The sequence below is a fragment of the Falco punctatus genome, assembly GCF_963210335.1.
Source record: "Falco punctatus genome assembly, chromosome: 8".
NCBI lineage: Eukaryota > Metazoa > Chordata > Aves > Falconiformes > Falconidae > Falco > Falco punctatus.
In genome coordinates, this window is record NC_137588.1 from 7,950,832 (window position 1) to 7,964,907 (window position 14,076).

The 14,076-nt window shown below is 43.1% G+C and overlaps 1 protein-coding gene across 10 annotated transcripts in view; it reads left to right on the forward strand.

Annotated features, from left to right (window-relative positions):
- Positions 1 to 14,076, forward strand: part of AGAP1 (ArfGAP with GTPase domain, ankyrin repeat and PH domain 1) — a 393,739-nt gene that overhangs the window by 245,156 nt on the left and 134,507 nt on the right. For all 10 annotated transcript variants that reach the window (XM_080399845.1, XM_080399846.1, XM_080399847.1 and 7 more), the window contains one exon: positions 8,111 to 8,215. In XM_080399845.1, coding sequence (XP_080255971.1) covers positions 8,111 to 8,215 — 105 coding nt within the window. The remainder of the gene's footprint in view (positions 1 to 8,110; positions 8,216 to 14,076) is intronic.

Consider the following 14,076-nt stretch of genomic DNA (forward strand, 5'->3'; position numbering starts at 1 on the left):
ATTTGTGAAATAATAGGTTGTCCGGGGGAGGGGTATGGTGCCAAACATGGCTACAAAAAAAAAAAAAGCTGCTCTTAAGTGGTCTTCCTGATGTTTCTATGGAAACACTATAGTATCAGGAAAGAAAGTTAAAATTGGGTTTTAAGCTTTTCATGGCTTTTCTCCCATGAACACCCACCCCCCCACCCCCAAATCCCTTCCTTATATAAAATATGATAAAGAGAATTTCAGGGAACGGAGCACTACTATAACAAAAGCTGTAATGTCTACGCAGAAGTAGTGATGTCTACATGATGATTCCTATTTTTATATCACACCCCACACACAATGCCTAGTTTGTTTCTTAAGGGAAATAAACGTGTTGTTACTTTTTTCATGCCTGACCCTACTGCCATTTCCACTGCCGTGGATGTTTCCACTCTTAGAGCCTTTTCCAAATAAACCATGCCACGGCGTCATGTTTGCTTGCACCGAACCAGGTTCCCAACCTTGTTTTTCCTTTTAATTTTAGTCTAAGTAGCAAGTGTTTCACCAAGCTGATTGGCGTGGATGCTAACTTCGTTTGTGGCCGGCATAGTTAAAGCGCAGGGCATGATGCTGGAGCCGCAGCAAGAGGTAAGAGTTCAAACGGAGCCGATCGCTGCCGGCTCCTCTGCTGCTGACTTAGACCCCTTGGCATCAGCCGTCTGGTTTCTCTGACACTAAGATAATGATTTGCATCGCAGTGCATTTCACATTAGCACTGACGATGGTGTCAGGGAAGCCACAACTGCCAATGCCAAGGGGTTAATAAACCAACTACTTGAGATTATTAAGGACTGTGATGATTTTATATTTTTTTAACAGTCCAGGGTAAGTGGAACAAACCTCGGAAGGCAACCGAGCAGAAGCTACTGTAAGGCAGAAAAATATTGTGACTTGCTGGGTGCTGTGCCTCATTCAGAGTGGTAGACTGGGTTTAGAGCGAGAGATGTGCTGTCCTTTTAAATACGTAATTGCATTTTGTAACACACTTCAATATTAAACTCTGTAGAAAGGACATATAGGTAACTGTAGAGTATGCAATGTGCTATTGATTTTATGAAGTCTAATTTTAGAAATAATCATAAACTAGGGCTAACAAAAGAGTGCCGCTTTCACAAAGCTGTCAATTGAAGGAGAACTCAAGAAGTCTCCTACTTTGCTGAGCGTCTCTGGCCTTCAGCTGTGGGTACCACGTTGCCTTTTGATGTGCCTGTTTTGGGGATCCAGAGTATTATCCTGGCTGTTGTGCAGATGGCTGCAGCTTTGAACTTGGGATGCTGTACCAGAGCGATGTGTTTATTGCTCCATCTGGATACTGCAGCAGAGCTGGGTCTTTCGCTTTCCATTCAGATCCTTCTTCGGGCACCAGGATGACTGCTCTTGCATGATCACATTTTTACCCTTTAAGAAAGTTGACTGTTAGGTGGGTGAAGGTGAACGTGCCAGGTGATGATGGCTTGCTGCTCTCTACTCCCCAGTTGCGGTGCAGTTGCCTCTTCTCAACCACATCGTGCTTGTTAGTAGGTTCCTATGCTCGGCAATATCTTTGAGGAATCCTTGTCCATGCAATGTTGGAAGTAAATGGCATACCTTTTTTAAAAAACCTGCAGCTGCAAGCTGGGGAGTTGTGAAATTTTCCCCTAAAATTATTTGCTGCGTATCAGAGGAACTTTTATACTACCCACGGTTGGCAGATACGGTCAAAATCCGGAGGCCGAATGGTTGGAACCATATTAAAAATAAAAATGCAGCAACAGTGAGCTCTAAGTTTGTTCTTCCCATTTACCATGTCTTTAGTGCTGAGGTTCCTTGCAGGGATTTGGTAGCCTTTCTTCCTTGGAGGTGGCAACCTTCATTGCTGGATGCTACAACAAACTGGAAGACTTGTTTAACCAGCACTGGGTTGTTGGGGTTTTTTGTAAATCTGATGGTTTTTTACTAGCTTGTGTGCAGAGAGCTTGGAAAATAATGGGTTGCAGGTTGATCGTCCTTCAATTTTCAGCAAAGCTGTTATCTTTTGCTCCAAGTCAGATCTTAGATCCTCTCTTTGTCTCCAGATGGAAACAGTGGCTGGTCAGCCTCAGCATTAGGTGGCTGTGCGTGGTGGGATTACCTGCGGCGCTGAGTTATTTGGTTTAGGGAGTGTTAGAAGAGAATTGGGTTCAGTGTTCCAATTGCATTGTCTCATAAAGCTGGCATATAACATAAATTTGCGTAGTTTCTTCAATGGAGAAGCGTCTTTGAATCTGTAGCAAAACTCTGTTGCTGCTGTAGTGCCACTTTTTAAGGAGGGGGGGGGGGTGTCTCGTGTGTGGCTGCAGTAAGAATATATGGGGTCCTTCAGGGGTTTTTTTGCAACGTTATTGTTGGATACTGAAGTCTGAGGACATTTGAGGTGTCCCAGTTTCAGAGCTCTGTAGAGGCACTCCACTTTCTTGTAGTCTTTGCTTGGTGGTTCAGGTCGTCCCCAGTTGTGCCCTGTAAGAGCTGTTTACTACAGGTTTCCAACTGTAAAACTTAAACAGCTTCTTAGCTGATTGACCAAAAGACCAAGCAGCATTCCCTTAAATTCCTGGAAAAAAAGGCTTTAGTTTGGGAAATGAAGAAAACAGGTTTGTATGGAAGGATTCCAAATACATTGGGCATCTTCAGCATTTTATTCCTGGGAGGATTAGTTGCATTCTCCGGTGTCTGCTCAAATTAATTGTTGAAGAGAGCGCAGTGACTACCATAAGTTTCCTATAGCAAGCAGGCATTGTTTGTAGGGAAATAGTTTGAGCTGGTGCCTGCCGTATCTGGAAGAACGGACTTTAAGACTAGAAACCTGTTACAGTTAAATATTCCAGAAGCAAAAAATATCAGTTAAGAATTAATCTCTTGCTTGTTATTAGGACAAGCTAGACTAGTCCCAGTGCTGCTGGCCAGACTGCCCTACATAGAGTTGGCTAGTCATGCAAACCTGCGGGATTTAGCGGTGTTTGTTCACCGTGCTAATAGGTTTCAAGGAAGCGGATGTTTTATTGACCAAAATTTGTATGTAACAGTTAGTTTGTGATCTTGAATATGAATGGTTGCTTTTGCAGTTATTTGAAGGTGGATGTTTCCGGCAAGCACAAGTTTTTTCTTTTGTGAACAGGACGCAAATGAGAGTTGCAGAAAAATCATCGCACTGCTATCTGCTAATCATAGTTGTGAGAACTAAAGAAAATTAAGAATTTATGCTGTTAATGATTAAGTGCAAGATTACATATTTCATTCTGTCAAAACAGTGCCAGGGTAACAGTATTGAGGGTGGGGGGTGAATACGGGGGAAGCTTGCGTGATGCCAGTACGTCAGCTGTGGCAGTGCTGTAAACTTCTGAAAGAAAATAGAAGGAAAAGTACCATTTTTCCTTTTCCAGAAGGTCCAGCCTTGGCTATGCTGACTTTGAGGGCTCTAACATTTTTACTTGGCATGCCAAGAAATGTCAAATGTACCAAATAATTAAACCAAAGGAAGAAAAAAAACCCAAACAAAAACTAAGAAAAAACCTCAAGTGCTACAGTTAGAGCAAAAGCAGTAAGAAGTGTGGTCAGTTAATCTGCAATCACTGGTATTGCCCTGTTTGTGAAACGCTTTGTATCTGATAGCCCCTGGAAAATCCAAAAACACATGGGACAGTGAGAAAATTAAAATGGAGCACAACAGGGCATGCAAAGTATGTTGCTCCACACGCTGTGTTAAATCTGTGGGCCAGGCAGTGGCTGTAGACATCTCTTGATGATCAGTGTGTGCGTTTTGGTGACACTTATTTGTGGGAAGTTTGTAAGTCTGCTCTACCATCTGTCTGGCCTGTCTGAAGAATGAGGGCGGCTCACCTACCAGCATCTTCGATGCAGTATTCAAGAACTTCAAGAGGTCACTTTTTTAAATGCTGATCATTTGCTGCTTAAAACCTGAAATATTTCCTTTAAAAAAGCCTCGTAATTGTTTCACCATTTGTCTTCATTTGTTGTTTAAGCAAGCAAGGTTTGTAACTCATGGGAAGGTATCTGGAGCAGCAAGATTTAGCTGCTTACTGCGTATTCAGATGAACTGTGTATGTTGTGCATAGTGGTCCCTTGACGAGTGTTGGGTGGTTTTCTTTTTTTTTTTACCTGAAGTCCAATCAATCCTACACTGGCGGCTTTTCATTAGCTGCTCCTGCTCTCATGGTAATGATCGGGATGCAGAGCCTGATGGCAGTCTAACTTCTCCTGGTGCCCTGAAGCTCAACAGCGTAAGCTGATTGACTCAGTTAGGGCCCCAGTCTCTAACAGCAAATGCAATCAATAAATCTTTGTTGGTAAATAATTGCTATTGAACAGAGTTTTAATATAAATTTATGAGTGGTGTTTTATCACAGCTTGAGGCTACAGCAAGCCACTGAGTGATGGATTTCAGATAACACTTACATTCATTACATTAACTTTGTAAGTTATTTAAAGCTTGTACACTTAACATTGCTTTTGGCTTGCAATGACCTCCTGGGACTAGACGTAGCATACACATTACTAATAAAGAGCTTGCAGTACGTACAGACGGTTCCTCTGTTTGCTTTGTACGGTGACGCAGTTCCTGGAGCAAAACCCAAGAAGTGAAGTTCGTGCACTCCGGTTGAAGTCTTTTTCCTGTGGCTCATTAAAAGTACAAGCCAGCAGAGTCTGGTAGGAGAAGCGTTCCTGTGCTAGATGCAGAATTGCCATTTTCGAAGGAAAGTGGTAAAAAATTTAATTTGAAGTGTGAAATTCTTCTCAGTTTGTGAGGAAATTGGAGGTGTTACATTCTTAGTGTTGAATCTGGAGGCTTTGGATCAGCTACACCAGACTGCAGGGCTAAAGTTGTAGATGGAAGACTGTAACAAATTGAAGATTTCGTATAAATTAGGAAAGTTAATGTTTATCTGATCAATAGTAATTTGAGGCAGAGGTTATTGTGACAAAAAAAAAACCCAAACAACCAACCAAAACAAAAAAAAAAAAAAAAAAAAAAAAAGAGAGAGAAATCACAGTGTTTTGAAGTAGGAGATGGTTTACTTAGAGACTTAGATTTACTTGGAGACTAAATGTGATTTTTCCGATGTGCTGTGTATACGCAGGGCCCTGTTTGGCTGTGACTGGAGATGCGCCCAAGCTACCTCCAAATTGCCTCGGAGGTACCAAAGGTCAGCGGCAGCCCGTGTATCTCAGTTCCTCAGCAGAGTATCTGATGTGACTTAAATGTAGACGTAACGTGACTGCAGTGAAGGGCTTTTTCTTGTTTCTTTAAGTAATGTTTCTTGTCAGATCAGGGCCATTTTATTTTAAAAAAAAAAAAAAAAAGTTTAGTTAATGTTTAGTTAAGGGCATTTATTACTGGTTTGAACTCCTATATTAAGAGCATTTCTCCAGACCATTCTATAAAATTACCACAAAGTGGTGGTCTCTGGCCTTGAGGAAAAAAAAGTGTGGTTTATATGGGCTTGTCTGCTTCGTAATGCTTTAAGTTAGCTCCTTGTACTCAGAGCAGTTTCCTCTGCAGGTACTAGAAGATATTTTTAATCCTCACATAATTAGAAAAAATGTATTTTTTTTGCCAAGGTAGTGCCTAGAGAAAATTGAATGGGAAGTCTAGTTTGTTAATAAGGCACTAATAGGTGCATCATCCGTGTTTATGTTGAGGTATTGTGGGGTTGTTTTTACATGAAAGCACAGAATTCCACTTTAAAAGCAAGGTGAAACCTCATTTTGCATAACTTTCTTCACTTAGATCCAAACCTAGAATTTCATAATTCACACCTAGATAGTAGCAATACTTCTATATATTAAAATTCACAAAAGTGGTAGACTTTTACAGCTTACTGAGTTTATAATTGGCATTAATTGAGTAATGACACGTTTTCTGTATAGCAAAGGGATAGTTAAAAAGGTGTGAAATACATGGATTTTACTTTCTTTAAAACCTAAAAAAAAAAAAAAAAAAGCAAGGGGTTTGGGGGAGGGGGAATCACCATTGTGATCCTTACAGCTTTTTCCCCATTAAAAGGTCTGGAGAACAAACCCGTGCAGGGAAACGGTAATTTTTGATCCCCACAGCACAGCAATAACTAGAATTGGGTCCCCCTAAGCAGGAGCAAACGTGCTGCAGGTGAGGTATGAAAGATTGGAAAGGTGAAGCGACAGATCACCTACTATAGACAAACATACAAGTCAAAGGCAGAAATAAGCTTTCATTTTTTAATAGAAGAAAACAACGTCTCTAACCACTAGAAGACGATAATTGGGATGTGTGACTCGCGCTCACAGAACCTTTTGTAAGAAAGCGTTTCAGAAACCCTGTTCGCTCTTGTAAAAGTTTGAGTTGTAGCAAGGAACGGCACACACACACAAAAAAAAGAAATCTGACCCCCAGACAGTCAGAAAGTTCGGAGTTTGTACCACTGTGTAATTCAGTCACCCAACACAAGCTTTTCTTTAAGGTCCCATCCGTAGATTGCTTTGAGTTGTGAAGGGGTTTTCTCTGAAGTTTTATTCAAAGTGTGTGGCCAGGAACAGGCAGTTGTGAACTTGGGATCACCTTGGGGCCTGCAGAAGGAGAGAGCCATTAGCTCATACGGGTTGCGGCGAGGGACGTCAGCTGGAAGTTGTGACATCTGGAATTTGCCTGGCTCTGGAGGACTTGTTCTGCAAACTGCCCCTTGTCCCCTCGTGGCTTTGGGGTTGGGGCTGCAGAGAGATCGCTTGGTAAAGGTGCGTGAACGGGAATTAATGGGAAAACAGGTAGCATAACTTCCTCTCACAGTTGCAACCCACTTCAACAAATACAGCTCGTGTGGGAGCTGGAAGCACCGTGCTTGATAGTACGTCTTTCTGTGCTCTGTTTTCCCACGTTTGTCACTTTCACGGAAAATGAGAATGGAAAAACTCATGGGGATTAGAAAACTGAAGTTTTGCTTCCTGGTTATGATTTAATGAAATGAATGTAAGCGTCCACGTCTGTTGGAACTTGACCTGTGGAACTAGTGAGTCCCTGTGGTAGGTGCTACGCGTAGTGCCTCCACCGGGACATTTCAGGAAGACTTTCAATAACCGAAGTACTGTACGAATTTATGAGGAACCGCCTTCTGACTTCATTTTGGAAATAAAAATTTCCTAGGGAAGTGTATTTCTAAAGCATGGCTTGATTTACCACTTCAGCATGCTACAGCATGTTCTATTTTGCTTTTCTAAGTGACTTTCTATTTTTAAGCTTAGAACAGGTTAATCCGCAGTAGTAGTCCTTGTCCATTTGAACACAATGATGACTTTTTATCTCAACTGTTGCTTGTTAGCATTCATCGCTGATGTTTAGGTTGAATACGATTTGTGGAAAGGTGACTCACCTTGCCCACCTCCTTTGCTCTCTGATCACACCTCTTTCATTAAATTATCCAGAATTTATGGGAAAAACTTTGTATTTGCCCTGTTTCCATTTTGTTGCTCTTGCCTCAAATTGGGGTCTGTTTTGCTGGAATGAATAGCTAGGAGGATTTCCACCGCGATGTCACCTTATTGTGAAGGGAATGAGAACGTCAGTGTGTGCTTCTCCCGGCTCGTGAAGAGGCTGAGCCTGGGCAAAAGGGAATCCCCAGGAGCACACTGAAGGGAGCACAAGTCACACAGTAGAATCCTCGCTCAACCTGGGGTTCACTATCTCTTTTAGAGGGAAGGAAACGCACGGGGCGTGATGTCTTTGTCAGCTGGGAGTGCATATGGGTAACCTTATTCTGTGTCACATTAAAACGTGCTTTCCTGAGGCATGGAGTTCAGTGCAAAAGGGTTTTCTCTACCTGTTGGACAAAGCCAGTCTTTTCTGTTTACATGACTTGCTTTATGAAAGCCACGCTCAGAGCTTTTCCTCCGAAATTGCAAACGCTGAAGCTGCCTATGGAGAAAACGCGTATCATGGGAGAAGCAGGGGAAAATGAGTAACTGGCAGGAGAAAGCATAACTAAAAACATTGGCAATTATATTTATCTTTTTCTGTGTCTTAAATAATGATGCACTAGCAAAAGAGAGTTTAATCTTTTCTCCTTTTTTCCTCTAATAGGGTATGCTGCTAAAGCGAAGTGGCAAGTCGTTGAATAAAGAGTGGAAGAAGAAATATGTGACATTGTGCGACAACGGTGTGCTGACCTACCATCCTAGTTTGCATGTAAGTACACTGTGCTCTCTGAATGTTCAGCAGCGTTAGGCCCCCAAAAGCACTGTTAGCAAGTTCATCCAGACGTGCTTTTGTTTGAGCCCTGTTTGGTGGAGGAACTTCCTTTTCTCTTTTCATTCCCCTTCCTCCCAAAAAGGCATAATCTGAAATAAAATTCACTGGTGCACATCTGAGTACAGTCAGATTCCTTTGAATCCCCTGGAACTGAGGTTCCCTTGCATCTCAAGAGGCAGCTGAAATGGTTTAAGCCTTTGTTTTGTGCTGATGGTTTTATGGATTTGTTGTCAATCCGGGGTTTAAAATACAGAAGCATTTTATAAGAAAAAGTGTCTTAGATGTAGTAAAGAGCGAGGAAAGTTTCTGGTATTTGTTGTGCAGTGGTTATGGTTCATTCACAAGTAATTCTGAGTAGCCTTTTGAAAGCGGCATAGCTATTAAAATACGTGCCATAAAACTGCTTCATGTTAAGGCGTCTATCGTTGCCTCTGCCCAAGGATCCCGTCTGTCCCTCTCAGTGTGTGTGGCACGATCCCTAGGTATGGGTTTGCACGTGGAAGGAGCACAGTGATGCCACTCGGAACTAGCCACCCCATCTGCCCTGGCCATGCCGGCAGGAGGAAAGGTGAGATTTGTCAGAGCTCATGCCATGCCAGAGCAGTTCAGAAGACAGAGCTGATGTGGAGACTCCAGATCTTGAAACTCCCACGGGATTCCTGGCTCTTTTGCTTGCTTTGTAGTACAGGCAACAGTAAAATACAAAAATCATGGTGTGACCCTCACCAGGACCTTCAGAATCATATCTGGTCTTATATTTTATCACTGTACCACATGCAAAAATTGGAGGGTGGCCAATTTTAAGATTTTTAGGGCCAGTTGTTTCTAGTCCTGTTGGTTTCATTTTGAGCTCCTGGGCAATTTTTCATTAAGGAGTGAAAACCAAGGTTTCAATCAGATGCATTTCTGTCGATGTGCTTTGGGGCTTATAGACCTGCACATGGAACTGGCAGGAAGCTTCTGCTTTACATGGGCGATGTCTGAGGAGCACGGCCACACTGCTGCTCTGCTTGCAGCAGCTTGCTGTTCCCTGGCTGCTGAATATTAGCACTTTCTCTGCTTTGATGCAAGATTTCATAGTATCAGATCCTGCTATAATAATGCTTTGCTATAGTTTCTGATGTTATGTCTGTGATTCTTAAAAACTTTTAAATAAGTTAGATGACAACCAGCTTCAAGGCATTGCTGCTTTCCATCAACAGTCTTCTCCCTCAGACGTTGTGTTCTGGAGCAAGGTTTTCACTGTTCCTTTTTGTGTAACTGTACAAGTCCCTCTTTGGCCACTCTTGGTGCATTTAAATTTGGGGAATTCTACCATCAAGTAGTCCCACAACACGTGAATTGTATATTGGTGTTGGTCACAGAAGGGAGGCACGGATGCTGTGCGTGCCTTTGAGGCAGCCCCTATGGAGCTCCCACAGGAGCTTCCCTTAGATTGTGTTGGCCAACTCTGGGTCATCAAGCAAGGAGGAGGCAAGCTGCCATTGTCTGTGCCCAGGTCCCTTCCTCGCTTTGTGGAAGTGCGCTATTGTTCCTGGTACTTGCTGTGCACGTGTTAGTTTTTCATTGCCTCTTGCAGACAATAGAGTACTTCTTCTCTGTGGGCTTCCCTGGAGCTGCTTAGCCTCCCTAGAGTGAGAATCCATTGAGATTAGAGGTAATTACTTTGAGATTAGAGGTAAATCCATTGGAGATTAGAGAGAATCCATTTAAAGAAGAAGTAATTACTAGCCTGTAATTGTTTCCCTCTATCCCCCACCGTGCCCCCCCCACACACCCCAAGAAAAAGGTACATGGCTTCTCCGGGTTTCCATGTGCCCAGACCTCCTTGTGTGGATGGGAGAGGTTTGTAACGTACTGCTGCTCCCTTGGCTGTACGTGGGTAGGGAGCGGTGAGGGACCGTGCTCAGCCCCGAGCTGACAAGAAGCCGCCAGGAAAATGTACTTGTTCGGGTGCTTCTTGAGACACCCGTACTGAACCCACTCGCCAGGAGTACCAAGGGTTCTGCTTATTTGTGTTAATGTCTTTCTGTGACGTGATTTGTATTCTAAATGATGCTGGCTTAATGCCTTGTTTCTATTGTCTTTAGCCTTCCAAGAGTTGCTGCACCACTTCTGCTGTATGTTTCCATCCTGTCAATGGACTACTTATTGTCAATTAACTATTGTTAATATACCCTGAAGAGCGTTCATCATCCCTCAGGCACTAGTGAGTAGCATTTTCTCTGCCCTGTGCAGACCACAGCGGGAGGAAGAGGTGCTACCAGACACCTAAAGCCAATTGTACTCCCAGTACTGTTTGTCCAAAGCTTTGCAGGCAGGAAAGTCAGAATTTTCTTCTTGGGTACTGCCAGAGGAATGGATTTTCCAGGAAACAGGACTCCCATCATCTGGTTGGGTTTTGCTAGTTGTTTTTTACCTGGATCTGCTTGTTGCACCGGAAGGCAAAGAAACTGATCAGTGTTTAGGTGCTTGCATTGATGTTTGGGATAATTTGTTACCTTGTTTCAAAAAATAAGGGCCAACCTTCCCATTAAATAGCACTGAAGAAAAGCACCTGTTAACCATCTAAAGTCAGTTTCACTTTTGAAAAAACGGACGGTAATCTGTCCTGTTAGAATTGGGTGATCTGAGGTGTGCAGGTCACTTTGGTGGTACCAGATTTTGCAGTTGTAACTCTGTGAAGCGGAAGGTGGGCTGGCCTCTAGTGGTGGCAGAAAAAGTAAATTTAAGAGATAATTCAGGCTTTCCAGGCTGTGGTTTGAGTCAGAACGCAACACCTGCGTTGGAAGAACCTATTATAATTTTTAATGGCTGACAGTGAGCGCTGTATTAAATATTGTTTGAGTTGTGGCCAGAAGTGGATGAGTTGTCTCGGTCAGATGCGTTCGGTGGCGGCTGGGGCACGAGGGCAGTGTTTTTAATATAGAGAATGTGTCCGTCTTGCAGAAATTCAGTACTGCCATCCTCCTTGAAAGGACTGGCTACAAAATGAAAGGGTTTTGGGTGGGGAGTGAAAAATCAAATTAGTACCTTTCTTACAGAGGAGGTGTCCCTGGAAGGGTCAGGCCTGTTGGGCAGGGCAGCGTGTTGAAATGACTGCTGTATTGTGCCAGCTAAATGAGTAACTACTAATGCCACCAGGTTGACGTTTGACACAATAGCTAAATTCGTATTCTTTCTTTTCAAGAAAGTAGGGGGAGAGGAAAATGGGGAAAGAAAAATATATGTACATAAGCACCCTACTGTTTCCTGACTTGGTCATGTCAGGTTTTTTTCAAGAGCCTCAAACCTTCCTGTCCCTTGGGATGCTGAGGAGCTATGCCGATAGAAAATGGTGGGGATAATGAGAGAGAACTTTGACCTGCAGGCTTCAAAGTTCACCATAGCTACCTATTCATCTTACACGTCTGGAGTATAGCCGTTGAGTGGATGACTAAAATTCTGGCCGACAAATTCAGTGTCAGCCCTCCCCAAAGGGACCCAGGGGAATTTGTCTAGGCATCTCTTGGCTTTTAATGGTAGAATGCCATGCGCGAGGGCTCCCGAAATGTATTCACCGGAATACCTGCTGGGCAGCGTTACATGCTGCTGCTTCATCTAAGCCTTATCCCGATGAATAGCTGATGATGTTTCACCACTGTCTGTCTCCCAGAGGGTTGCCATCATGCCACAGGTCAGTAGATGACAAAGCTTTAGCTGTGGATGTCCATTTTCTGCTCTGGTATCCCCATCATCATCACTGCCCGTCATTTATGAAAAGAAGGAGAAGAAAAAGAAAAGAAAAAAAAAAGCTGAAACCAGCTTTTTTTAGGGAAAGGTGCTTCTTTCCCTCTTACATATAATCTGTTCTCGATTTGATTTCACATAAAAGCACAGTGCTGTGGCTGTTTAGGGGAAAGAACAGCATCTTAAAGGCAGGAGAAGGAAGATCTGATGCCCATCTAGAACACACATGGTCTATAAATCCCAGGTACCTACACAGCAAGGTTGGTTTTTACTTGCTGAGGTCTGTATTGCAGTAATGCTGCTCTTTAACCTGGCTCCCATCCTTGCTGGTCTGGTTTGATGACCTGCATTGAGGTGTGGAGGGCTGTAGCGGTGACTGAGGGGAGAAAGCCTGTCTTTGTCTCCTTGAAAAGTGTGTGGGTTCACCTGCTTCGCTCAGTTCACCTTGACAGTAGCCACAGTTTCAACACTCTTCCTTGAAAACAGTGCTGAGCGGATGGCCAGCGTGCGTGAGCTGGCTCACAGGGAGCATTGGCAGTGTTGTTCTAGCCTCAAAAAAAGTCTTAAAAAAAAAAAAAAAAAAAGCAAGATTTCAGCCTGGTAAGGAGTCATATCCGACTCTAGGCTAAACTTCGCGCAAGAGCTTCAAGAATATATTACACGGACACGTCTTGGAAGATGATACAAAACAGACCCAATTTGTGGGCCTGTAAAATCCTTTGTGACTTGGGATGGGGACCCAGACTTTCACTTGAGCTTTCTTTGCTTGGCTGCTTCATCCAGGAAAAGGAGACTTGGTGAGAAATAGGAGGCATTGAAAACACTCCCTGTTGGTATCTGGAGCTGTGGTAGATCCATGCGCTTTTCTCAGGCTCCTTAATACACAGCATTTTTCTTAAAGCTGCAGTTGGCATTTTTGATCCTTACCAGTTCATATGATTTGCCAGCGTGATTTGAACATAGAAAATGTGCTTGCAAATGAAGTGGTCTGTCTCTCCTCTTTTTTCAGAGAACACCGTGCTGGCCGGGCTGCGCAGCATGCTTGCCTGCCCCGTGGGCAGCTCCGGCGGCACAGCCAGGTGTTGCTCTAGCCCAGGCAGCAGCGCTTGCCTTCGCAGTTACGGATAACCACCCACAGCCATCGGTTCGGTTCAGCCTGATTTTCAGGGTTGCATTACCTCAGGCTGTTTAATAGCTCAAAGTGTGTTGTTTGTGTTGCTTCAATAGAAATATTCATGCTCTTGTGTATTTCCAAAATACCGTCGCGTATGCCCATGTCTTTTTTCCCCTGTTTTTGCTTCACAGGGAATGTGAAGCTGGCGATGGGCTGGCCCTGAAAACCTTTCTAGCCGGCCTCCCCATGAACAACTAATCCACAAGTCAGGCTTTGATAAATACATATTTAAACTGACAGAAGGATGCGTGTATGTTGTTTTTCACCTAAGATGTAGCTGTACCTCCTGAAAGAGCAGTGATCAAAGCAAATGCTGCAGAGCAGAAATAAGGCTGTAGTTTGAATGGTGATGAAGATAGATCTGTTTGAAGTGTGTGCAAGTTTTTATTATAGTCATTCCATCCATTAATACACCGAAAACATTGGTTAAGATAGAAAAAATGAATGATAGGAGTAGTGACAAAATATGTGTATAGTAATTGCTTGTTACAGGTGATGAGTTGATGCCTTATTTTTTCCACTCACCAGAGCTCACACTCTTTCTGGAAGCCTTTTCATCAAACCCGTGTTCAGAGTGGCATTCTCCTTCCGAACAGTATTGACTTACATTTCCCGGAGCTTTCCTTTCTGAGTTCCAGCATGTTTCACTGTGAATTTACATTGCTCATTGCTTCTAGTGATAACTAGAGGATAACTGACCTTTATGGAAAGAATGAGTGTTAATCATGCTGCTGTAACTTTTTTGGGTAAAGATACCAAAATTAAAATAGATAACCTACAGTATTTTAAAAGCAAGAGAGGCTTTTATGAAGTGGTATGGCTGTACAGGTCACTCATTCACTTTATAGCTTCCTGGAAAATTTCATAATTGTCTTAATGATGCAGTGGAGTGGAG